The sequence below is a fragment of the Lissotriton helveticus genome, chromosome 10 (assembly GCF_964261635.1).
Source record: "Lissotriton helveticus chromosome 10, aLisHel1.1, whole genome shotgun sequence".
Classification (NCBI taxonomy): Eukaryota; Metazoa; Chordata; class Amphibia; order Caudata; family Salamandridae; genus Lissotriton; species Lissotriton helveticus.
The window spans coordinates 198,199,989-198,227,772 of NC_136071.1; the positions used below are offsets into that span (position 1 = coordinate 198,199,989).

The 27,784-nt window shown below is 44.4% G+C and overlaps 1 protein-coding gene across 9 annotated transcripts in view; it reads right to left on the bottom strand.

Annotated features, from left to right (window-relative positions):
* The window catches only part of CCP110 (centriolar coiled-coil protein 110), a 344,554-nt gene that overhangs the window by 109,075 nt on the left and 207,695 nt on the right, over positions 1-27,784 (bottom strand). For all 9 annotated transcript variants that reach the window (XM_078665112.1, XM_078665109.1, XM_078665108.1 and 6 more), the window contains one exon: positions 24,787-26,446. In XM_078665112.1, coding sequence (XP_078521238.1) covers positions 24,787-26,446 — 1,660 coding nt within the window. The remainder of the gene's footprint in view (positions 1-24,786; positions 26,447-27,784) is intronic.

Genomic DNA, 27,784 nt, shown 5'->3' on the forward strand with positions numbered 1-27,784 from the left:
TCCAGATTTCATATCACCCAGGACAGCTCAGGCATTCATATCACCCAGGACAGCTCAGGCACGCTGCTGGGCTGTCACACAGCTGAGGACTTGGGACTGGTGCTCTTTGCACGACAGGTTCACCTGTCGCATGCGGAGGAATTCATGATGAAATTCCCTGAGCTGTTTGAAGGGCTCGGATGCTTGAAGAACGTCAAGGTAAAACTTTACTTTGACCGATCGGTCAAACCTGTGGCCCTATGACATAGGCGAGAGTACCTTTTCATCTGCGACGCCTGGCAGAGGCTGAGTTGGAGAAGCTGGACAAGGCAGGGGTAATTGAAAAAGTGTCGGGCCCACCCCGTGGGTGTCCCCGTTGGCGATTGCTCCCAAACCAAAGCAGCCGTGAGTGATCAAGCTGTGTGTGGATATGCGGTTACCGAATAAAGCAATACGCAGAGAAAGGCACATTACCCCCATGATTGGCAAAATTGTCAGACATTAATGGGGAAAAATAGTTTTCAAAAGCAGATCTTAACTCCGACTACCACCAGCTCATGTTGGATGAATCAATCCGATGAACAATTGTTACTTATCTGTAAACAGGTGGTTCTCCATAATTGGTGTCTTTCATAGATTCACATGCTTGAATATTCCCCGTCGTCGAAGTGGGAGTCCCACGGTACATAAGATAGCAATAATGCTAATATATATATATGTAATAACATAATACATAATAAACTAGAGATAATACACACTGAAAAACCTGTACAATGGTTCCTCCATAGGAATGCATTATCAGAGAAAAAACTCATTTGTAACATATCAGTGTCATTATGTTAGTCCAAACTGCAGCCAATCAGGCTCAAGCACCCTCTAGAACCTTCTCCTCAGAAGCTCAAGCCCTCAGATTTTCGTAGCACTAGTAATAATAGCGCATGAGGAGAAGAGAGCCTCTGAGGGGAGGATGGGTGGGTCGCATGTGAATCTATGAAAGACACCAATACTGTTTACAGGTAAGTAACAATTGTTCTTCTCCAGTATTAGGGGTGTCTTTCATAGATTCACATGCTTGAATAGAATAGATAGCAGTAACCTCCTTAGAGCTGGGATTGCTAACACATTCTCCAAACTTGAAGACAATAATATACAGCTTAAAAGCATATAGCAATCACAGAAAGAAATGGAGGAGGGAATAGAGGCTCACCTTATTTAAAAAGATGACGAAGCACTGCTTGCCCCACTGCGGTATCCGCTTCATTGATGGCCTCCAAACAGTAATGTCTGGTAAAGGTGTGCCTGCTGGACCATGTCACTGCCCGGCAAATCTGGTGAAGAGGCACCTCAGCAAACAAGGCGGTGGATGACGCCATCGCTCTCGTCGAATGTGCCTTCACTGAACACTGTAAAGGCTTGCCAGCCTGCTGGTGACAAAAGGATATGGCTGCCGAGAGCCATCTTGCAACTGTTTGTTTTGTCACTGAATGTCCCTTCTGCATCCGTCCATATGCTACAAACAGCTGATCGGATTTACGGAAAGGGGTAGTCCTTGAAATGTAAAATTTCAGGCAACGTTTGATGTCTAGAGAATGTAAACGTTGTTCAGCCGGAGATTTTGGATCCGGGAAAAAAGTCTTTAAGAAGACAGGTTCGTTCAAATGGAAATCAGTAGGTACTTTTGGCAAAAAAGAAGGATTGGTACGAAGTGACACTCCATCGGGCTTAAATTGCAAGTACGGAGGCTTAATCGTGAAAGCGTGCAGATCACTAACACGACGAGAAGAAGTCAAGGCCAGAAGTAATGCAACCTTCCAGGTAAGATACTTGATGTCTGTTCTATGAATTGGCTCAAAAGGAGGCTTCATAAGCTGTGACAATACCACGTTGAGGTGCCATGCCGGAGGAGGGCGCCGAACAGGAGGAAACTTCCTGAAGAGACCTTTGAAGAACTGTCGGATTATTCTGGATGAACAGAGAGACGTTAAACCATCGTGTCGAAAGCGCGAGATAGCCGCTAGAAAAACCCTCAAGGTGGCATGAGAGAGACCAGACTGAGCAAAGCTCAGAAAGAAAGGCAAAAGCTGCTCCGGAGTGGAATTGATAGGATGGACATTGGATGCAGCGCACCAATGACAAAAACGCTTCCATTTTAGCTTGTACGTCTTGATTGTTGATGGAGCTCTAGCAGACGCTAAAATGTCTCTGCATTCTTGGGGCATATCTAAATTTGCAAATTCGACGAATTCAGGTTCCATGCCGATAATTGAAGTGTGGCTGGGTCTGGATGACAAATTTGACCTTCGTCCATTGTTAGGAGGTCTGGACGTGGATGCAGATGAATGGGTTTGCACTGGGATAACAGAAGCAGTTCTGAAAACCATGCTTGTCTGGGCCAACGAGGGGCGATCAGTATTAAGTGGCAGGGCTGCCTGCGCATCTTCCACAATGTCCTCGGCACCAACGGGATTGGTGGAAATGCATAAGCAAACAGGCCGCTCCAATCCATGAGAAGGGCATTTCAGCTGGAATCTGGGTGGGGATGCCAGCTTGCGAAGGATCGGCACTTGCGATTTACTGGGGTTGCAAAAAGGTCTATCATGGGATGACCCCAACGGCGGAACACCAGGTCCAGAGTCGGCTGATGTATCTCCCACTCGTGAGTGGATGACGTGGATCTGCTCAGAGAATCCGCAAGGATGTTGGATACCCCCGGCAGATGGACCGCCGTCAAAGAAATTTGATGACGAAGAGCCCAATCCCAAATCCTTTGAGCCAGACGAGACAGTGACTGAGATCTTGTGCCGCCCTGTTTGTTCATGTAGTGCATGCTGGTGGTGTTGTTTGTCTGAACCAGCACCGACTCCCCTTGCACTACGGGCAAAAATGATCTGAGCGCTAGGAAGATCGCCATCAACTCCAGCCTGTTGATATGCCAGGTTCGTTGTGTCGCCGTCCATTTGCCTTTGATGGAAAGGTCCAGGAGATGAGCGCCCCAACCCTCCATGGACGCATCTGTGGTCAATGTCAGATCCGGAGACTGGGCCAGAAACGAAGTTCCCTTGTCCAGATTGGATGGTTCTTGCCACCAAAGCAAACTGGTCTTCATGCGGGACGTTACTCTCACTAGGTCGTTGAAAGACCCCGACACCTGTCGCCATTGCAGGTCCAATTCCTCCTGTATAGGACGAGTGCGTAACCTGCAATTCGGGATCAGTGCGATACAGGACGATGCCATCCCCAGAAACGACTTTAACGTCCGCACAGAAACTGACTGCTTTGACCGGATGAGGGAGACCAGACGGACTATCTTTTACTGACGTTCTAGGGAGATGAAGGCTTTTGACAGGTCCGTGTCTAGAATTGCTCCCAGGAAGTTTCTTCTTTGCAACGGTGCAAAGTGTGACTTCTCCACGTTGATGGTTAACCCCAGTGACTCGAACGTCTGTTGACAGAGACATGTGTCGTGAGCCAGCTGTTGAGGGGATTGGGATTTTAGAAGACAATCGTCCAGATAAGGAAAGATCTGAACTCCCTGAAGACGCAGATGAGCCATCACCGGGGCCAAAATTTTCGTGAAGACACGAGGTGCTGACCGTAGGCCAAAAGGTAGCACCTTGAACTGATAGTGCAGGTGCCCCACTGTGAACCTCAGAAACTGGCGATGCCGATGGAGTATTGGCACATGAAAATAGGCGTCTTGCAGATCTATCGTTGTTAGGAAATCTCCGCTGCACAGAAGTCGCAAGACTTCCGATAGCGTTAGCATGCGGAAAGATTGTTGTTTTAGAAAGAAATTGAGAGCTCTCAAATCCAGAATGGGTCGCCACTCTCCCGTCTTCTTGATAATGAGGAAAAAACGTGAGTAGAAACCTTTCCCTCGCTGAGATACAGGAACCACTTCGACTGCACCCTTTTCTATCAGAAGACGAACCTGATATTGTAATTCCTCGAGATGGGGAGGTGGCGGGCCTGATGGTGGAGAATTTGGAGGAAACTCTGTGAACTCCAAGGCATGACCCCTGTGGACAATATCTAATACCAATTGGTCCGATGTTATCATAGACCACTGGGAATAAAACCGCGAGATTCTCCCTCCAACTCTCTGTGGAACCTGAAAGTCATTGACGTTTGTTGTTGGAGCCTCTATAATTAGGTTTTCCTCTATAGGGCTTTGACTGCTGCTGACGATTTGACTGCTGGTTGGAGTAACGCTGGTTTCCTTGATTGTACTGGCGGTACTGAGACTGTCCTCCTCGAAAAGTGCTTGAAGACGAGCCTCGTCCACGCGCACCACGAAAGGGCTGCTTTTTGAATTGCAATGATCCAAGCGACTTTGCCGTATCGGTGTCTTTCTTTATTGATTCTTGTGCCTCATCGATGTGAGAGCCAAAGAGAGACTCACCGTCATACGGCATGTCGAGTATCTTCGACTGGACCTCCTGTCGAAATGACGTGGATTTAAGCCAACCCCGACGTCGGAGAGCCGCAGCACTGGCAAGGATACGAAAAGCAGTACCCGCCACGTCGACCGCACAATCGATCATCTCTTCAGATGCCCTCCTGCCATCCTGAAGGATCTGTTGCGCCTCCGCTCTGGATGCCTCCGGTATCAGCGAGACTAACGCAGAAATATCTGACCACATTTGTCGGTCGAAACAACCTAAAATGGCCAATGCATTTGCGGCCCGGACTGATGTAGACGCCATGGATGAAAAAATGTTCCCAATCGCATCCAAACGTCGACCTTCTCTATCAGGTGGAGTAGTGATAGGAGTTGCAGGGTTACGTGAGCGTCGTTGCGCTGCCTGGGTCACCACTGAATCCGGCTTAGGATGCGAGAGCAAGCAAGCGGGGGAACCAGTTGGGGCCCTATATTTCTTCTCCAGCCGAGGGAGTTGAGCAGGTAAGGAGTTGGGAGCGTGCATGATCTTTAAACCTTCCTTCCACACAAATTCGATAATAGGTATGGTGTGGACCTGTTTATAAGGTTGGTTTTTGAAATCATAGAGAAAGCAGTCTTCCTGTCGCTGCGCTCTCGGTAATTTAAAGCGGTCTGCCGCCTTATCCATCAATATATGGAAACTAGCGATGTCAACCGGAGGTGAGTCACCTGTGTCGGCCGGCTGAGGAGATGGCGTCTGCATTTGATAGTCATCGAATTCCGCCATATTCGGGTCTTGTTCATCATCGGAATCCTGAGGAACTTCTCCTTCCTCTCTGTCAGTCTCTGCCTCATCCTCCGCATCTTGTTGATAATTAGTGGGGATAGCTTGATGGGGCCGTTCTGAATGAGCAGTCTGCTCTGAAGATTGCTGCTGATGTTGAGTAGGCTCTGTTGTCTCAGATGTGGCATGGCATGGTGTACCCTGAGGTGTTGGAGGAAATCTTCTATTGTAAACATCCAGCATATGCTGGAGGTTGGAAAATAGAGATACTGGAAATGTTGCCATAGGAACCTGTACATATTGTTCCTCTTGATGGTCACCGTCCTCTTCCTCATCGTCTCCAGAACTTGTGTCCTGACACTTAATAATCAAGTCCGATGGACTATGGGCATCACCAAGGACATAGTCGTCCGCAATGGATTCCGTCTCATGGTCAGTAGCCATCATTGGTGAGGGTGGCTGGAGAGTAGGAGTAGGCAATTGGAGAGTAGACTCCTTGCAAATGTTCATAGAGGGCTCCATAAGGACTGGAGAATTTGAAGTGTTCAAAGGCACTAGGGGCATAGTGGCGAAAGACCTGGATTCTGCCTGCTGTGTTCCAGAATTTAACGGCAAAATTGCAGTCGACGTAGCCGATGCCGTCGACGAGTTAATCGACTTAGATATTTTCCCTGGAGCGATCGTCGACGACGATGATGTAGACACAGCTGTCAGAGATGGTGTCTTTTTAAATGTAGTCGTCGACGACGAGTGTTTTGCCACAGCCGTCGACGGTGCCGTCGTCGACGGGATCTTCGTCGACGAATCCTTGGATGTTATCTTCTTCGTCGACGAAGCCTTCGTCGACGGGATAAGACTCGTCGACGAGCTGGTCGACGGAGCTTTAGATGTCGACGGGACCTTCGTCGACGTGAGACTCGTCGTCGGGACCTTCAGCGTCGACGATGATTTCTTCGTCGACGGCAGCTTCTTCGCCGACGAGGTAATAGGGATCGTCGACAAGACTGTGGAGAGGGAAGCTCTCGTCGACGTGCAAGACTTCGACGAAACAATCGTCGACGACGATGAGGCAGACGTCGTCGTCACTGTAATCGTCGACGAAGCCACCGCAGCCAATTTCGTCGTTGGAATGGTCGTCGACGAGCCCGTCGACGACCGCGGTGTCAGAATTGTAACAACACTTATAGAGGCTGGAAATGACGCCTGAGAGCCAGGTCTCGTGGGCGTAGACACAGAAGTCACAGGAGCAGTAGGTTGTACCTTGGCTACTGTCAAAGCCATCTTTTTCTTCTTCAGAAAAGGAGAAGGTAACTCCTGAACACTGCCACGCTTGGAAGCAACAGTCGAAAAACCTGACTGGAAACTCTCTGCGTCTGATAAAACTTCCTCCTTGTCCCGAAGGCGCTTCAACCACAGAAGAAGACGACCTTCCCTGTCTCTGAGAGTTTTTGCTGAAAAAGTTCTACAGAACTTGCAGTCAGCCACCTTGTGTTCAGGATATAAACAGTAAATACACTTTTGGTGGGGGTCCTTCTCAAACAAACGCAGTTTCCCACAGGAAGAGCAAGGTCTAAACAAAGACTTCTTACTTGACATCTTTGAGAAAACAACTGAAGTAGTAGAAGTTAGAAGAAAACTGAGCAGAGCTCAGGGAGACTCCCTTCACACGACGTGCGGTAGAAAATCTGAGGGCTTGAGCTTCTGAGGAGAAGGTTCTAGAGGGTGCTTGAGCCTGATTGGCTGCAGTTTGGACTAACATAATGACACTGATATGTTACAAATGAGTTTTTTCTCTGATAATGCATTCCTATGGAGGAACCATTGTACAGGTTTTTCAGTGTGTATTATCTCTAGTTTATTATGTATTATGTTATTACATGTATATATATTAGCATTATTGCTATCTTATGTACCGTGGGACTCCCACTTCGACGACGGGGAATATTCAAGCATGTCAATCTATGAAAGACACCCCTAATACTGGAGAAATATAACAACCTTCGACACATATGGGGCTGAGACATTTCAAGTGGCTTAGTTTTGGAGTATCCTCGGTAGCGGAGGTATTCCAGGATGCCATAAGAGAAGCCCTGTCAGGACTGGTAGGAGTAATAAATGTCAGTAATGACGTATCAATATTCTCACAGACTCAGGAGGAACACCTTGTGCGATTAAGAGCGACCATGCAGACTTGTCGAACAAGGACTGACCCTACATAAATAAAAGTGCGCCTTCTATACCAATGAACTGGAGTTATTTGGGTACAAATTCTCTCAGGAGGGACTGCAGGTAGATCCGGCGAAAGTTGAGGCCATCAGGGCAGCCGTTATTTCCCAAACCCCAACGAAGATGCAAAGCTTCTCAGGAATGAAGAACTATGGTGGGTGGTTCATTTCTCATCTGGCAACCATATCTGAACCTCTTGGGGCTCTCACGAAAAAGAACAACCCATGGCACTGGTCAAGTGCAGAGTTTCAGGTGTTTCAGAAGGTGAAAGGTGCGCTGTTGAAAGGAGCCACAGTAGAATAAGTCAGTCCAGGGAGTCCCACAGAATTCATAGTTGATGCAAGCCCCGTAGGGCTTGGGGCAGTGCTACTGCAGCAAGACCTTAAAAGAGAATGGGTACCAATTGCTTATGCTAGCAGGGCACTGTCGGCAGTAGAGACCAGATTTGCGTGAATCGAATGTAAGGTGCTTGCCATCAGATGGGTCTGCCAACGCTTTAACATATACCTATGTGGGCACAAGATCCGAGTGATCATGGATCACAAGCCACTAGTGCAGCGGGTTGGAGGTACAGCAAGGAATGTGCTGCCCCAAATTGACCGGTGGGTGGTGCAGCTTCAGCAGTATGACTTTGAAGTGATGTGCCGTCCAGGTATCAATAACCTGGCAGATTATCGGTCATGTCACCTTCTGGCAGCAGACTGCCCAAACACAGCAAGAAATCAACAGAGGTGTTGAGGGGTTTGTACGGTTGATCACTGAACTCTCAAGTCCGCGGGCTAGTCGAAGTCACTAAGGAGGAAGAGTGTCTATGTAAAGTAAAAGAAGCTCTGAGGGAACATCTCTGGAAGACTTTTCTGCAAGGAGTAGATTGTATGATAGATGAAGAGAGAGAGGCCAGAACAAGCTTATGGAGGTGTACGGATAAGCTCAGCAAAAGCATGGAAGGGCTGGTACTACAAGGTCAACAAATTGAGATACCGAAGAGTTGCTGGAGGAGAACTGTTGAGCTCACCCATCAGGGTCATCAAGGCCTGGCCAAAACGAAAGCGAGGTTAAGGTCCAAGGTGTGGATCCCTAGGGGTGGACCGGATGATTGAAGAATTTGTGTGTGGGTGCCACTAAGGTCTAATTACCAGGGGACAACCCCCAACGATGCCGGTAATTACAGAAATTTCCAGCACCAAGCCCTGGTCAGCCATCAGTATGGACTTCGGGAGCTTCCTGGATGGTCGCCTAACATTAGTCACGAATGACAGTTACTTCAAGTTTCTGGCCATGGAACTAGTCCACTCCACTGCTTTTGAATGTGTCAAGCCAGCGCTGGACAAGATTGTTCCCATGTTAGGGCTGCCCGATGAAATCAAGATGGACAATGGCCCACCCTTTCATGGTCAGGAATTCAGAGATTACCTTCCTCATATAAACATCAGACACCGATGAGTGTCCCCCCCTCCCAGCCCCCAGTGGCCTCAAGCCAACGAGGAGGTCGAAAGATCCATGTGAACACTCAAAACAGCACTCCGGATTGTAGTTGATCAAGGGGTGGAGATGGAAGGGTGTCGTTACCATTTTTTACCGAACTCCGCATAGTAGCACAGGTAGCACAGGTTGTTCACCGTGTGGGTCGCTCATGAGGAGGCCTGTACGTGATCTAGCTCCTGTAACCGCCAAGTGGGTACCAGGAGAGTTGGATAGTGTGGCTGCACAGGCTATGAGGAAAACAAACAATGACATGGCTATCAGGAAGATGAATGCTTGCGAGTTAACAATCAGCCCAGGAGACCAGGTGGTAATCAAGGCAGGCATCCGGGGTGGAAATTTAGAACACCGTTTGAGCGAGAGCCATGGGAAGTGGTCAAAGTAAAAGGAACTATGATTACAGTCGAAAGATGTGAGTGTTTGATATCAAGGAATGGTTCTTGGTTCAAAAAGATTACATCGACTCATGAACCCGTGAATGGCACTGGGGATCTGACACTTCCGATGGAGCACAATCTTGACGAGGAAGAGCTGGTAATGCACAGCCAAGGGGGAGATGGTGTGAATGAGGTGTTTCCAGAGTAAGCTGAACCAAACCATCCCAGTCTCTCAGTTAGCACACCCACAACTAGGGGGAGTACCTGTAACGTCCAGATCAGTTAAGAGAAAATCCCAGGCCTAGCCATGTGCTGAGGAATCCAGACATTACTGGAACTGTGTTTGGCACACATCATATTCTGTCTTTGTTATGATCATCCACTATTATCGTCGCCATGGTTATTAAAGGTTACTACTATATAATGTTGCACATTACACCCTTGGGTCGGGCTCGATCTTGAGAGGATAAATAAAGGTAAGACCACCGCTCGGGGAGGGTCCGGGAGGCCAGGAACGGCAAGTAACCAGCAAAGTGTATAGTGTGCCTCCTTATTCAAAGTGTAAAGTGTTACGGGTAGGTCTCCGTCGCCGGCACATACGTTAAGGGGCCCCCGCTACAATACCCTCCTTGCGGGTCTGTATGGCAGAGATTGTAGGGTTTTGTCAGTAGTTACGTCCTTGTTGGGTCCATAAGTGAATTTGATGCATTCCTTTTCTGGCACCTGTATTATTACTTCCCACAGGGTCTGCATGGTCTGGCAGGCAGTTGTCCTGTATTTCCAGCTATTGTGGGGACCGGCCCAGTTATTCGCCCTAGGAAATTATAAAGGGCGTTTGGGTCCAGGAGAGACACACATAATTGAGCACCTGGCTCATTGATTAAGCTATAACACAGCACCATATTGCAGTCTTAACTGCCCCTACTTAGAATCTATACACTCAGGGCTCCTTATGCCCCACTCTGAGGTGGACCTTATGGAGGATGACACAGTGCCTCTGTTTTACCCCATCAATGACTTCCTTTGCAACGGTGGATATCTCTATCCATCAGGCAGTAGCATATGCTATCACGCGCCTGAAGTACAAACTGCTACAACTGGCTTATGTCTAACCGGAGCCCCTCCTTTTGATGGAGCCTATGGCCCATCCTCTGCTCCACTCCAACCAAGCGTAGCAGCTTGGCACCCCTCCCTCCAAAGCAATGAAGAAATGCAGACACATTCACAACATGGATACAGAAGCCTTTAACCACATAGAGCAGATTTTCTGATTACAGTCCCTCCCCTCCTTAAACACCCTAGTACCTTCGGCAGAGGGCACAGATCCAGGTTGAAAAATTCCCCAATTCCCAGACTCCCCAGCTTCGCTACACGCCGATGACTATCATGGGGATTTGGGCACTCACCTGGGCCCATCCAGACCTTGGCGCCCATCGCCAAATGGGGGAGATGCCATCTTCTGTTATACCCAAAGAGTCGGACATGTTGGATCCGGATGACTTATTGCCCCTCTGCAGGTTGGCCACGAGCTGTGAAAGTCACTGCTTACGTTAAGGGCAGGTTGAGGAAACCTTTGGAGAAGGATGACCGTGCCAGTCTCTGGGCATAATGCCCCTGTCCCTCCTTAGAGGCTAAAGGGGCCATGACCTTTAGAAATCGATAACAGGATGGCCACTTTCTTGGGTAAATTTGTCTGAGATCCGAAGAAGGGTATCAACCGCTTTTGCCGTTCCTGCCAAGATAAGTTCATGGATGTTACGATTCCACTGACTAAGACCTTGGATACGGCCGAGGAGGCTAAGCAATCGGACTCCCATTTCTCACCGAAAGTGTTGAAAGGATGACACAACACACCATTATTTTTCTAGGAAAGGTGAACTGCACTTTATCCAATGAACGCAGAAGGTCCTTGCTCAAATTGAACCCAAAACTGGGTGACTTGGCATCTTCAGAAGTGGCCACATTGCTCAACGGGGTTTATTTCAAGGACCCCTTCATTAAAGAATTAGGGACGTTTGTGGCCACCTACAACTAGTTAGAAAAAGCTCAGACCTCTAAGCACATTTTCGCTCACGGTCCTCATATTCTCTGTCTCACCGCAGGTACCTTCTATTCATTTGGCAAAACCAAACCAACAAATTCACACCTCTTCCATTCGGCTTTTCTTCAGCCCCTTGGTGCTTCACCAAAGTGCTGCGCCCGGTCATGGTAACTCTTTGGGCCCAAGGAACTCGGCTCATAGTGTACTTGGACGATATCCTTCTCTTAGACCATTGCTCATAAAGGCTTGAGGGACACATACAGACGATGGTCCACCATCTGGAGGGCCTGGGGTTTATCCTCAATGCACAGAAATCTTTGCTCTCCCCAACACAGCATGCAGCCTTTCTTGGTTTCACAATATAATCCAGAAAGTCCCCACAGAGTTTTCCATCCAAGAAGATTGCAAGGAATAACATCCAGGATCTGGAAAACATTTTTGAGAGAGCAGACTTGAGTCAAATTGCCAGGGTGGTTGGCCTGCTGTCCGTCATCCAAGCAATATTTCTGGGCCCGCTTCATTACAGGGCTCTCCAGCATCTCAAAGCTCACCATCTATACAAGGGTTTGACCTAGTCAGAGAAAATTCCACTGTTGGAGGCCAGAGATGAAATAAGATGGAGGCATGGAATGGGACAGCAATCTTTGGTTCCAGTCCAGACTTCGTATAGAGTCGGCTGCTGGCAGGAGTGACTGGGGTGCTTGGTGCAAAGAATCTTCCCCAGGAGGACAATGGTTTACACAGGAGCAACAGTTACATATCGACTGTCTGGAGCCAATAGTGGGCTTGTTGATGGTGTTATGCTGGACCAGAGACCGGGCTCAGTGCTGAGTCCCCCCCAAAGATGGAAAATGTCTCAGCTGTGCGATACATCAACCGCTTAGGTGGGACGAGATCGTAGACCCATGCAGATCTGGCCAAAACCTTCTGGCACTGTTGCCTTGAGCACAACCTTTTCGTCATAGCGGAACACCTACTTCAAAGACAAGAGCCCTTGGAAGCTTCATCCAACAATCTTCAGAGCGATAGAGGCAAGATAGGGGTTATTTATGGTGGGCATCCTTGCATCAAGGCTGGACCACCAACTAGACAGATTCTTCAGCTGGAGGCCAGATCCCCAAGTGGCAGCAATGGATGCCTTTCACCAAGATTGAGTCACAAGAGTGGGTTTGCCTCCCACACCCTTCTCCAGGATCACAAGATTGTCGGTAAAAGTGAGAAGATAGGCGGCGAACCTGGTGGTAGTCACGCCGAACTAGAGGTCACAAGTGTGGTATCCAGTTCTGATGGAACTTTCTGAGATTTCTTCAATTCTTCTCCCCCTTCTTCCAGATCTTCTCCTGGACCTTCAGAGCATCCCACATCCCCTAGTGCTAAACGGAAAACTCTATATTATGGCGTGGAAGATTACAGGGAACAATGGAAGTTCCCTGGACTTTCGCATGATGCTCAACGGCGCTTATGAAAATCCCGGGCCGAAGGCATAACTAAGATACAAAACCACCTGGCTACGACAGCTGGGTTGGTGTGTCCAGAGGGACTTGGATCACATGGGGTTAGGAGTTCTGAACTTCATCTCCTTTTTGGCATTGGCAGGTTTAACCTACAGGTCGATCAATACCTTTCGATCTGCCATTTCAGCTGTACACCTCCCAGGTGACAGTTGTCACACAGGGGAACACCCCTTAGTTCGAAAGCTGATGAGGGGAATTCACCTCCCTTCCTCACGAGTCATGGCACTCAACCCTGGGGGACGTAAATAAAGTGCTCAATCTCCTGTTGTCTTGGAAGAGTAATAAGCACCTATCCCAGTAAGAACTTTTAGGTAAACTAGTTATGCTATTATGTCTGATCTCATGTAAACGGGTCTCAGATTTTCAAGACTCTCTGCATTACAGGTAGAGTGCTTATCCCGGATAGGGTTACTTTCCATATATCCCAAATAATAAATTATAATTTCGATTTGATTACTTACCCAGCTTTTGATGATTATCCCAAATTGTGCGTAGGCCGCTGCATTATACCCTATGAGGCAGTGATTGCAGAATTCTGCCCGGCAGGCACATTTCAACTCCTCATTTCAATTTGGAAGCCTTTCTATAAAGTCTCATCTCCTACTATAGCGAGGTGGATCAGATGGGCAATGCACGCGGCAGGTATTGATATTTCCAAGTTCAGAGGGCATTCTGCAAGGGGTGCTATGGCACCGAAGATCTTTTCACTGGGGTCTCGACTGGAAGACATCCTAAATGCTGTAGATTGGTCTTCCCATTGAACATTTTAATGTTTCTATTTCCAGCCAGTTACAGATATTTGAACATTGGTGGTAAATAAGCTTTGAACAAGCATAATACTTGCCTTGAGTCCTGAACTAGAATTACACATTTCCTAGCTTTCATAACGGAAAGTTTCAATTCTATTAAGGACTTTGAGGCAAGGATTACTCCCTCCCTCGATCATACCTCAAACCCACCCAGAACCAGATTACACAGGTTTCAAGGCGGAACAAGAGTATTGATAGTAAGTAAGCTATCTTCTGATCAACGTAAAGGATGGTTATAGTATATCCTATGCATACTGTTGTCAGAATGTGTTAGGGAAACTTTGTATTTCTTCATCCATGGGCTGTTTTGTTAAGTGCTCTTTTGCCTCACCAGATGTTTGTTTAACATGCTTTACCCGTCCATTTCTCTTCTAGGAAATGAGGGATCCAAACAGGACTGATATCTGGAATGGAATTGGTTTTCAGCACATGAAGAAAGAAAGGACCTGATAAGAGAAGGACTGTTGTACAGTTTATAGTGTGCTGATTGGACAATGTGAGCCATATGTATCATCAACCTGACTTGCGATTCTCAAATAGCGGTTTTTAAGAAATCGCTATTTGAGAATCGCAAATAGGTATGTATGTACAAAATCACATTTTTTTTGCGATTTCTTAAAATTCCTTAATTGTGATTAGCAAATTGCGAATCGCAATTAAGGAATACTTTCCCATTCATTTCTATGGGCCAGGAGGCCCATAGGAATGAATGGGAAGTTATTCTCAATTTGCAATTCGCAATTTGCTAATCGCAAATTGAGAATAATTTCAAGGGTGCAGGGGTGTCTGACACCTTGTTGCACCCCTGAAATATGAATAGGTGCACATGTGGCGCACATGCATGCCCCAAGGGCATGTATGTGCGTCACATGGCACTTTGAAAAATGCAAAAATGTGCATTTTTCAAGGAATTCGCAACTTACCCCCAACTAGAAGTTGGTGGTAATTTGCGATTCCTTAAGGACATTTTGCTAACTTTTTTAGCTTTATACATTGCATTTAAGGAATCACAAAATTTGCGATTCCTTAAATGCAATTGCAAAATAAGCAATCGCAAATTTTGCGATTCCTTGTTTTGCACCAGATTTTGCTTTATACATACCATTTAGCAAATTCGCATTCGCAAAGGCCGAAATTCTGCGAATTTCGGCCTTTGCGAATGCGAATTTGCTTGATACATATGGCCCTGTGTCTTTTTTCTTTTTCCCCAGTATTCATCGGAAAAGAGGTTTGTTGTTATTATAAAACATGGCTGCTATTGAAAAATAAAGCAAAGAAAGCATAATCCTCGCCTCAGATCCTTAATATAATTGAAAGTTTCCATTATGAAAGGTAGGCAATTTTTCATTTGCTTGCAAAAGACCATGCCATTTTTTCCAAGTTAAACATGGTAAAAATTAATTTGGCCAACAGCAGTGAGAAGGGTCCTTAACTCACAAAACAGTAAATAGACAGAGGGATCGCAGGTCACTATATCGTAAATATGCAAACACAAAAGTTTCAGAAGCGTGTTCAGTTTGGATTCCGGCATTACGTAGGGATCTTGGGGAGTTTACCTAGTTTAAAGGAATTGATCAGCTGAATGCATTCAGACACTATGCATATACATCGGTCTACTTGGATTTCCACTACTGAAGATACTATTTTGTTAATTCCGGGTTCCTTAATTGTTTTCAAACTATTAACATCTGATTGGCAACAATTGCCTAGTGGCAGAACTTGAAACTACTTCTCAAATCTCCAAAACAAGAGAAGGCCAGTGCAGACACTCATGACCAGTAACAGGTGTCAGTTAGAGCAGGATAAGATTGAGTCAACATAAAATTAACTTTTCCTTATTCCTCAATAAACAGCACCAAGGAAGAGAAAGCTTTAATCAGAGACATTATTCAGGATACATCTTGCCTAGTAAAGTTGCCAGCTGGGTTAGTAATAAACACCCAAAATATTGACGAAAGGGAATGATTAAAGCATGTGAGTATATGAAAGATACAATGTTTGGAAATAAACTTTTGCTTCAGAATGTTGATGTGGATTTTCTTCTACTCCCTAGCAGAGTTTTTAAGGTGGAGAAAGGAGTTTGGTGAAATCCACATTCATATTAAGAGACAAAGTAATAAGGACAATTGTGATGGGACAGACTCAAAGGAATAACCTTGAACGTTAGACTGGCCCCACCCACAACGGGCTAATTTCAGTTAAGGTAAAATCAGTTCAATCTGAACATCTGAAGTTTAATTACATTTAATATTCATAGCAGATGAGTGGATCAAAGTTCTATGGAACCAACAAGCAGAGATAATATCTCTAGAAAGAAAGATAGAATCCTTGTATCAGAGCTCTGTACCAAAACCAGGCTGCAAGTGGCTCCCTAGGTAGGACAAAAAGTAAGGGAGAAAGAAGACATCCCCTGCCAGGCCCCTCTCCCTAGAACAGTGGACAAACCACATGTTAAAAGGGGCAATCGGACGCATATGATTTGATGACAGCCGAAGAAAAAGCCACCATCTTCCTGGAATAACACTGAATCACAGGTATTATCCTGGAAGCAGTCTCCCTGTTCACAGTCTAGTACAAACAATGGGTTTTCTTAAATGTGGTCTCTAAAATAGCATGGCTTATTTTTCCCTAGCTTTTGATGAACCCATCTACAGCATTTTCATTCTTTTTTTTTGTTTTCAAGATACATGCCACCCAGTTGTGCCCTCTACTTTGCATTCTTTTATGTGCCATTCTACAATATTGTGGTGAGGTTTCCCCAAACATACTTCTACAGTTTCTAGCAGAGTTCCATGCTGGCTCCTCAAATTTCTCCATTTGTCTCCAGGTCATCAAGATGTAGGCGAGTTTCACCTACCCCAGCACCACATGGTTCCTTGCTCTTTTGTCAGTTAGCCTCAAAGCTTCCTTCTCCTTAATGGGCCCTGCCCATTGCAACCCTGCTACTCCATGTGAAGTGCATACTCCTTTTTTCCAGATCCTTTCTTCCTTATCTAACTCTTTTATTTGTTCTCAGTTTGTTTTCTTTTCCCAAAAACAACTGACACTTGACTCTAGTTGAAGGCAGTTACTCCCAGTGTTCGCTCTTTTGAACTCTTCTCTATCATTTCTACAGTACACAATTTTTCTATTGTAAGGCTGTGGTAGCTCAACAGCTGTGTGGTAATGGAACTCTGTGTATGTCATGTCTCTACGTCATAGAAGAGTTCCTTCGGTGCTGTTGGAAGTTGACAGTTGGCCAGCCTAGCTTGGTGATGGAGGGGCGAGGCCATTCTTCATGATAATTAAAGAACCTATTTCAACAATGCTCACGCATCCTGGCAGAGTTAGTCCTGAATTGCCATAAATACATTTGAACTTTTTCCACATTAGTAAACTTTTATTTGCAATACTCTGTCTTTTTTCTACATTTTTAATGCATACAAAGAACAAGTGCTTCACACCAGAATAAGCTGTACACAAAACTGTGCTAGGAGACACAATAGGACAAGTTGGAAAATAGCAACATAGCCAATCACCAGCTAGTAGACAGATAAATAGAAGCACTTGTGAGCTATAAACCCACCGTTCAGCTAAGAACTTAGCAAACGTTGTGCTTTAATTTGTGCTTCACCAACGAGTCTATAAAACAGAATATGATCAGCACATGCTTGGTTAAAAGGCTTTCAATTGCAGTAAGGAGGGGGCAACTGTTCACAAAAATGTATTTGCTACCCCAACCTAGACTTTGATGTAACAGTTGTCAAAACAGTGCATGCTGGCACCTGCAACAAACATAGAATGAGAAGCACTACTGCTTGAACGTCAACATTTTTAAATAACGAAACAGATGTTTTGCATCTGAGGAGTCGTGGTAACAGGATGACTAGCATATAACCACCAGAAGCAGTGAGCATACCTAAAAGCATTGGGAACCTTACATAGAGAAAAGAAACAAAGCATAAAGCAAACCTGTACAAGTCATATAAATAAGCCTATTGAAATAGTACGATTAGGATCGTGTAAAAAAGCTCACAGTATTGGGTCACAAATCTAGAAGAACCAGAAATGACAATTCCCGGCTGTGATAAACAGAAAAATACAAGCAAGGTACATACCTTTTTTCTAAAATAGGTACCCTAATAGTAAAAAAACACAACAGTCAATGGTGCAAGATAATAATCAGAAGGTATACAAAAGATTTGCTTGAAAAGCTGCACCATATGCTTCATGCCACCAGATACATTTAAGCAAGTGCTTTGAAACAAAATAACACCTTTAGAACTTTTTTAGAAACTTAACGGCACGCTTTTATAGCTTTCTTAAACAGTCCATTTATTTCACAACGGAAAGGTTAAATTCCAAAGAAGGCCTGCCTGCCAGTGTAAATATCTCTAAGAAGATGCACATAAAAGAAAGGTTTCTCCATTAAATTGCAGATGCTTTTCCTATTTAGAAGTAGCTTTGTTAAAAAAAAAGCTACTGTTCAGATTTTTATGTAGTTGATTTGAACAGACGCCCATTTAATTTGTTTCAGCTCTCATGTGATGCGACAACTTCAATTCGTTTTGGCGATTAATAATGTCAAAACGCAGGTCATGCAGAGCTCTAATACTGTTCTAAGAACACGGCTAAAGCTTTGCGCTGAATCAATGTCAACATTCTTCCTGGAATAACCTTCACAAGCAGGTTGTGCAGTACTGAGTTTATGATTCTCCATAAGTAAAACAATTGTTTCTTTAGGGATCTATGTTGGTGAGAAATCAAATACGGTAACCACAACGGTTCTCAGCGTAACTTGGAAGTGGGACAAAGTCCACAAGTGCATCCTCCTCGTGCTACAATTGAGTCTTACAATTACAAATGTCACACCCACAGCTTACACCCTACACCTTTGCTTGGCAATTTACCCACACAGCAAATGTATTTATCCACAGCTATTGCTTATTGAGATTTTATGGCAAGACAGGAGGCTAGCATTATGCATTAAACCTTTTATTCAGTCTTCTGAGAAGCAACCTTAAAAGCATCCAAAACAGAACTTTAAAACATAACAATATATCCTTATGGCCCGCCATTGTGGGCTATACTGGCCATTAAAGGCCCGCTCCGGGGTTAAAGGCTTGTGCCGAAGGAGAGGGCCTTTAACAAGGGAGCGGGTCTATAGTGGCAGGTATAGCCAGCTAAGGAGGGCTATAAGGCTATTAGAACATTCGCCCCAAGAGGGTGGAATGTTCTAGATAGCAAAACAAAGCCCTCACTGAGCCAGAGGGGGTTGAAATCCCCTCAGCCTCCGTGAGGCCTTTGTTCACAGCAAGAGCTGTGAACAAAGGCAAACATTGAAATGTTGATGCTCCTGACTTTTACCAGACATTAGAAGCCAAGAGCACTCAACGGTCTTTAATGGTGCTCCCAACATTCCAATGTCCTAATATAATTTAGAACGTTCAGTCGGTTGTATGACGATACCTAGAATGCCATTACTTCGCATGCTTTTAGTGTGATGTTTTTACATAGCAAATGCCTTTACTTCGCATAATTTTAATTAGCATTCAATTACTACGCAAATGCATTAGAAAGATATTAATTTACTTTTACTTCGCCTAACCTTTCTACGCATACCACTTCTTGGTGATCATACACCTACCCCCTGTCCGTCCCCTACACTTAACCACTACCCTGCACAACCCCTGACACTCCCCTGAACCCTAAAGCACTACACTACACTACAACACTACCCTAAACACTAAAACACTACCCGTAGCACGACCCTACCCCAAGTCCATCCCCTACACTGTAACTCTATCCTACACTAATCCCTTACACTACCCTAAACACTACCCTACACAAACACTACAACACTACCCCTAGCACGACCCAACCCCTACCCCAAGTCCTTCCCCTACACTGTAACACTACCCTACATGAACCCCTGACACTACACTAAACCCTAAAATACTACCCTACACTACACAAACACTAAAACACTACCCTAAACCCTAAAACTCTACCCCCAGCACGACCCTACCCCAAGTCCTTCCCCTACACTGTAACACTACCCTACACGACCCCCTGACACTACACTTAACCCTAAAACACTACCCTACACTAACCCTACAACACTACCCTAAACCCTAAAACACAACCCTAAACCCTAACCTTACACTACCTAAACACTACCCTACACCCAAATACACTACCCTGAACCCACAACACTACCCTAAACCCTAACCTTACACTTCCTAAACACTACCCTCTACACTACCATACACCCAAACACACTACCCTACACTAACCCAACAACACTACCCTAAACCCTAACCTTACACTACCTCAACGCTACCCTCTACACTACCCTACACCCAAATACACTACCCTACACTAACCCCACAACACTACCCTACACCCTAAAACACTACTCTAAACAATAACCTTACACTACCAAAACACTACCCTCTACACTACCCTACACCCAAATACACTACCCTACACTAACCCTACAACACTACCATAAACCCTAAAACACTACTCTAAACTCTAACCTTACACTACCTAAACACTACCCTACACCCAAATCACTACTCTACACTACACCTACACAACCGTCCCGACTCCCAAACACTACCCTGCACGACACCACCCTAAAACAGTACAACCCTACACAAGTACACAACCCTGCACTCCCCTACACAGCCCCTACATGACCCTACACAGCCCCACTTACCTCTTTCCACGCGTGGTTCCTATCTTCTCCCCCTTCCTGCTTCCTCCGGCTCCCTACGTCCTCCGCAGCAGCAGCAGACCCAGGGAGCAAATGGCCGACGCAACGACATCCAAAAACGGCGTCCGCCCACTACGCATGCGTTGTAAGTACGCATGCGATGTAACAGCAAGCGTACTAAAGGTGACGTGTTGTTACATCGCATGCGTACTAACACTTGCGTAGTAACAGTACGCGAAGAAAAGTCCGCACAGTAACGGATGTTTCCCCGTTCAGTCCCATAAGTACTCCACTGTGTTAGGATTTTTGTCATATCTACGAAGACTTCTGGCTTCAAGCCGTGCGGTGGCTGTCACCGCGCCATGTTGGTCACAGATCAGCACCTCGTCTGCCTGTGGTGCCTGGAGCACAACCATGATTTGAAGTCCTTCTCCGACTGCCGGGACATGGCCCCAAAGGTTTGGGGGGAGCAGTCCCTAAAGCTGCTGGCAGCCCGGGACCACCTCGTACCACTCCTTGAAGATCCTGCTCGTGGTCCAGTTTGAAATGATGGTCCGGGCATTGATCCAGTAGTCCTCTTCATCCGACTCCATGTTCTCAGGACATTCCTGTAAGAGGCGCAAGAAGCACAAGAAGTCGAAGCGTGCTTCGACTTCTGCCCGTTTATCAGTCTACGAGATGCAGGAGTTATGACGCTCTAGGCCTCGTTCTTCAGAACCTGTGCCTGGGTCAGAGTCGTGCCTCCCGGATTTTCCAGGAGCCACAGCCCATCTACGAGAATTGTATGAGGCCATACATCTCATTTTTGGGCGGCCTTACCCCACCGGTGTGCCTTCAGGCTGCGTTGGGCTACAGGGGGGGCTTCATTGGTTTCCAAACCTGTGGCTCTGGCCCTAGCGCCAATGATCCTCTATGGATTCGGCCCGACGACTGTCGTGCCATTGTGAGCTTCACAGGTGCATGTCACTGCACCCCCTGGCAGCGACAGCCCCATTCTGATTTCCGATGATCAAACCCGGATCGGCGCCAACCAATGCCGATCCCAGGGCCAACAGAACCTACGTTCGTTCCTGAGCCTTATTCTTAAGGGCTAGGAATGGAAGAAGATTGGTAAGAGTAGCTGGACCCTTTACAAGACCAGCCTTATGAGGAAATGGACTAATATGAGGGATACTCTTCATTTCTACTCTTATGCATGACAGGGGAGCTGCCAAGGCAAACACATATCATTTAGACCACAAGCTTATTGTATAAACATTCCATTCCTTTGTTTTCTGACCCAGCCTTTACTGTCCTTGACTATCTCTTTTGCTTTACAGATGTTAAAATCTCTTATATATTCACAATCTTGGAAGGTCCCTATGCTCTAGAAAGAACTGGAGGAGTGTGTAATAACTAGGACAACTAAAATGTCCCTCAGCCCCAAAAGCACACAGGACAGGAATTGCTGCAACGGATGCGCTAGTGACGTTTATAGACATAACATAAGCTTTTAGGTGCAGGTCTTTGCCAGCCTTTCTGCTTTTATGACTCTTGGATAATGACACATCTCTATATAATGCAAAGCAGATATTCATTAGATACAGAGCTGAACAACAGACTTGTCTATTCCAGATAATTTCACATTACTGATTTCCCCGTTTCACTGAAAATCTATGTTCTTTCCAAGCTCAGCTGCATTTTTATCAACAACCTGTATTGGGGTAGGCAAAAGCTGGGGCACTTTGCTATTGCTTGGTAGAGCAAAAGTTGTCACACCTTTTTTGATTGTCTATAGGGCATTCTGTAAAGCATCAGCTTACCTATAATTACTTTGCACCTTGGGTAATGCATTGGGCTACCAATGGGATCAAACCGAATCACACCAAAAGTGAAAAGGGAACCATAACTCCACATCACTAATGTTATAGTGTGAACACCCAGATTTCGTAGGGAGCTTTAAAACAACTCTGAGGTAAATTTGGAAAAGGGAAGGAGCCAAAAACACTGCCATCACCAGCAAGAACTATATAACAATCAAAATGTGCAAACCTCTTCTGGTAATCAATCTCTCCCGGAACTATGCATTAGTCTGCCTTTTATTTGGTTCATGACAGCCATCCTTTTACTTCCCCTAAAGTTAGCTTCACTTTGACATGTAAAAAAAATCAACAACGAGGTGAAAGACACCAAATATTGTTTCAGTTGTCACCAATGGTGACTCAACTACTCTGAACTAGTTGTTTTACCATAACACTTAAGCAATGAAGATTATTTGACTGTTAACACCTCATTGCATAAGTATTTATTTGTATTTTATGACCAGTTCATTTCTTGGATTCATTTCTTTGGTGTAAGGTAGGTTAACTGCATTAGGGACGCTCAGGTCTTATGGTGGATATTCACAGACATGTATATTAATGTCAAACAACCACAAAATACTGGCAGTTAATAAAAGATTTGATTTCCTCCTTCCTCAATGAGCCAATTGGTTCTCTCAATTCTAGTATTAGTTTTCTGTGCTGCACATGGTAGGGGTGACCATGGAAAAAACAAAATGTGAGTTTGGTGGAAAGTGTAGAAGTAGGGAGGAGTCCTGTGATTCTTGCAATATATGACTGGACAACTGTACAAGTACTACAGAGGTCGGTTAAGGCCTAAAGTAATATACTGGGTGGTGGACAAAGAAGCTAAGAGGGAGGACCATTCATGAGCAAAGACATCCATGGATAAAGTGCTAGATTTTTAGCCACATTTGTGACTTCCACGCCATAAAGTTAACTGAAACATTGCCTTTGACCATGAGAATGGAAGAAAACGAGGCAACAAATGTAGAATAACTCAAGTGATAAGAGGACTAAAAGGGGTTAAGAAAAACAGAAGTTGGATGTTGGGGTCGGGCATATGGAACGAAATTATAATGTTTAGGAGTTTCAACTATACAAAAGATTGAACACCATTACTTTATCACTACTTAGAATGTCGGAAAACCTAGTAAATCCCACTCAGGTTTATTAAATCAAGTTATTCATGTGAAATATATAGTAAAATGGAACAAGCATGCCACTTTTAGTTACCGCATTACAATCACAAACATTGGGTTAAACGTTTGGGATAGAATTAGTGATAACAAGGGCGCAAAGTCATAGTAATTCGCTTTTATTTTGATTGAATGGCCTATTTCTCATACCCTACAAGAGCAAAGAAAAGGGATCTAATGGCTGCCTTAAAATTGGCAATAGGATGTCTTGGATATAATTTGTATAGGAATGAAAACAAGATTTTAGTCTCAAATGAGAGAGGTATCAATATACTAAAAGTTAGAAACGGGGCTGGGAGACTAGGGTAATTTGTAAAATGTAGACATTCTCCACGAGTGCTCTCCTTATCTAGCACATGAAGGGTCTTGCAATCTCTAGACTTTATTAAGTCTTGGCAACATAAAGTGGCAGGGGGAAATACGTGGAACCCATTAGGAAAATCAAGTTTGTCGAGAGCTGTGACTCAGTTAAAGGAGGGTTAACAAACTGTAAGAGAAACTGACACTAAGAAAAGCTTTTTTATGTCATTATACACCCACTCTACTCTAGAAGATTGACACTTCCACATACATGAGTTGGACATACGAAGGACATTATTGACCCATGCATATATGCAACAAACTGAATGCATATTGTGAGGACATGTTGATGCTGCCTTGTAAAAGGTCACTCTTTGAAATACAAATGATGTCATTTTTGGAGCACAGTAGCGACTTGAATCCCAAAATAATGAAATGATTGTTCATATTATTATGCACAACTGGTATAGAAAGGGAGGAACATTCCTTACATAGAAACAGTTGTATGTATCACAATCTATAAACATGATAATCTCACACCCCTATATAATGACAAGGCCTTGGGATTCATGGAGTATCCATGCCCGAAAGGGCTTTGAGAGTCCTGGTTCTTACCACAGAAATTAAAGTGGGATTCAACCGTGATACCACTCCCACCACATTATGGGGTGCAGTGCGACACAGTTAATGAAAACTTTAGCACCCCAATACTTTTACAATGATGACAATTTGGAGGTTAAAGAGGAGTGACAAAGGGGAATAAGAGAAGGGAAGTTAAACAGAGATGTATTAATCTTAAGAATTGCTGGAATTGAGCCACCATTCTGTTAGTAGAGCCTGTAACAAAGGAAATAGAGAGCTAAGATTTGAGGAGACAAAAAGAAAGGTAAAAATAAAAAGTATTATACATACATTAACAATTCTGAATGTCAAGATCTTGTTAAAGAGCTACTTTGAAATCGACTACAAAGTGCAAACCATAACAGAGAGCTAACAATGTGAAACAGAAATATGAACAGAAAGATCCATAAATCCTGTGGAGAGATGATTTGTATAGTGCTGCCACTATGGAGAAGGCCCCATAAAAGCATAATACTATTCAGAAGTACTTAAGGGAATTTGTCATCTCCATACAATGTTACATTAAATCGAGATTTTAAAAAAATTCCCATACCTATGCAGTCATGGTTTGGAGTGTCACTCTTATTAGCGTAGCCTGATCCTAAGCGGCTGTGGCATTTCTGGTTATGCAGCAATCGCTTCCCATGCTCAGATGTCCTGACCATAAGAGCAGCTATGGGGTTGTTCTCCTTGCAAGCACTGTCTATGTCCAAATCCAGTCTGCGCTTCACATGGTTTTCAAAACTGTCGTCTAACAAATTTTCATTTACATTCGGTGTGTCCATGCACTGTTGTGAAATTTTGTTTTGGAGTAGCATCGGAGAAGGAGTATCAACATCATAGGACTTATTAAGTTCCATTGGTGATGCACGCTTCGTTTTTTCAGTCAAACTATTTGGCTTTAACCCATCTACTGGTAGGTTAATTGATTCAGGAGACTTAAAGTTGGCAGGTGGCTCATATGATTTTGAAATTATGCTAGATGTTTGGTCTCTTAAGTGTGACTCTGTGACTAATGGAGTCATGTCGTTTGTAGAAGAGTCACAAATTGCATTTTCAAGCATACTTAAACCTTGTGGACACGAGAGATTTGGTTTGCCTAAACTAGGTACATCAATAGTCTCAGATGTGCATTTTCCAAGCACTTGGCCTTTGTTAACACAAACTCCGGTTTCATCAATTGCGAAATTTGACAAGGGATCACAAACGTTGATATTTTTCATACTACATGTTAAATCAGGTCCCATTGTTTTACTTTTATCCATCGGGCTTAAATCACACGCATTTACAGGGCAATTTATTACTATGTGGCCCATGGAAGATGTCCTGGGGCGTCTTCTGTGCATTTTGGGACTCAGACTAGGCTCTGGACTGGGTAATTTGGCATAAGAACCAGTAAGGCTTTTGACAATGCTACTTTCATAATCAACTGTGAAGTTGCTTCTCACTTCTTCATCCGATTCCGTATCCACAGATGGTGTTCTAGACCTGGCAGGAATGTCTGCTTTAGAATAGCTGGATAAGCCCACAGTGTTTATGCTATGCATCTGTGTTGGAGCACCTTGGAGAAGAGAATTGGATTTATTCAAACTGGGTTTATCAAGAGCCACAGGGCTGCAGCTCCTGCTTCGGTGTAGAAATTTTACCTTTTCTTTCAAGGAGTCGCTTATTTTAATTGCATCAGTTTCTTTGTCAGAAAGGCTCTCATTTAGACTTCCATTAGAACTGCGTCTCGTGCTGTGCCGAGTTTGCTCTCGCTCAATGCATTCGCGAGATTTTTTAAGAAGGTTCTGCAAACTCATTAAATAGGGATCGGGGGGTTCCTCAAGAGTTCGTGGAGCATTAGACCCTTCTTTTGTGGTTGAAAAAACACTCAAATGTGGCATAAGTTGTGCTTTATTGCAATTTACAACATTGTTATGTGCTCCATTATCCAACTTGGTAGCATCTGGGCTGCCTATTTTATTTGGAGAGATATTATCCTCAGTACTTGCCACAGACTTCCTATCGGTTGACTTCAGGTCTGTGTTAGTGCCTGGTGAAAGATCCTTCAATGCGGGTTCAAGCTTAGCTGATCCAGAATGTGCAGTGAAGGCTGGTGGGCCGAGTATGCTTGGTAATATTGCAAAACCATTCATGGGTCTGGATTCAGAACTCTCTGTACGTTCTGCCCCTTCTACACTCACATCACTCATAGAAGGGGCCTTTCTCACCTAGGAAAAGGAAAAATATTGCACAATAAATTACTGAATAGAAAAGTCACAAATTTAAAAGATAAAGAAGCTACATACATGTTTAATACAAGGTAAGGCCTAGCAAAGTGAATTGAAGTAAATAATCTCACTTGACAGAACTCGTTAAGAGAGTTCAGTCAAAGCCTGGGAAAAAGCAGGTCTTCATTATGCAGACTCAGGATAAATCGTACTCTTTTACCGCAAATTTGAAGCAGAGTCTCTGGCTACAGGAATTGTATGCATCCGACCTACAGCAGCAGCTTCTGAGATTTACGAGCTCATTAAACACGCTGTCCACTGCAGCACAGATGTATTACTGCCCATCTTTCTTTAACAAAGGTGATTGAAGAACATAAGGATTTAGCTTACACTCATGACAGGGCTAGGCTGTATGAATGGCACTTTCGAGGGAATAGAGAGGCTAATGTGCATGGCTTTGCATCTTATGTAGAGACCCATGAAAATTCATATTAATAAATGTTTTTTTTATGTAGCTTTAACTAGTTTATCAATATTAAGAGAAAGACAACAGTACGGCACAACTACATCATCTCTCCCTTCCATCCCTCTCTGTTAATACACCCCCTATGTAATTATTCCCATTTTACGGGAAAAACCCAAACTTCAACTTTATAATTATCGGTTGAGGTTTGAGTCCAATATGCTTGCATTCACATACACATTGAAGTAGTCACCTACACAACATTTTATTCAAACAGTGAGAAATCCGGCGAAAGTCTTTGACAAATTCTAACATATGCCCCTCCACCCCAACAACCAGCACTGGACTGATTAAACATGTCACACCATTTGCATTCTTCATAGAATATGGATTAACTGTTCATCTGTTTATGTCTGAGTTCTATCAAGAATCACACTAAGTTTCAACCTCTTTGTTCCTTGCAGCACCAAAAACATTATTAGATCATAAAGCCTATACAGTGGCACAGAGGTGTAAAGCTAGGGTTCTCATTCATCAGATAATATAATTCTTGAAAAGCCTTGTGTAAAATGGAATTTTGTTTTTATAAAAATGCACTGTCCAATGTTCATTTTTTTCCCCAACCTTGCCTAAATGTCTGGAACTTAGAGTCTAAATCCCGAAAACACCAGCTCAACCACTTGTTGTGGTACATCGATGATTTAATAGCCATATTGAAAAACACCTTATAAACTGTCAACTTTTTACATGACAACCATCATTCGATTGAACTGACTAACTGGAAAATCAATGTTTAAATTTTTTTTTTTTACATTTAAGAGCTACATCGATTTACCCAGTCGATCACCGACTACATTTTGACTTATAGGCCAAAG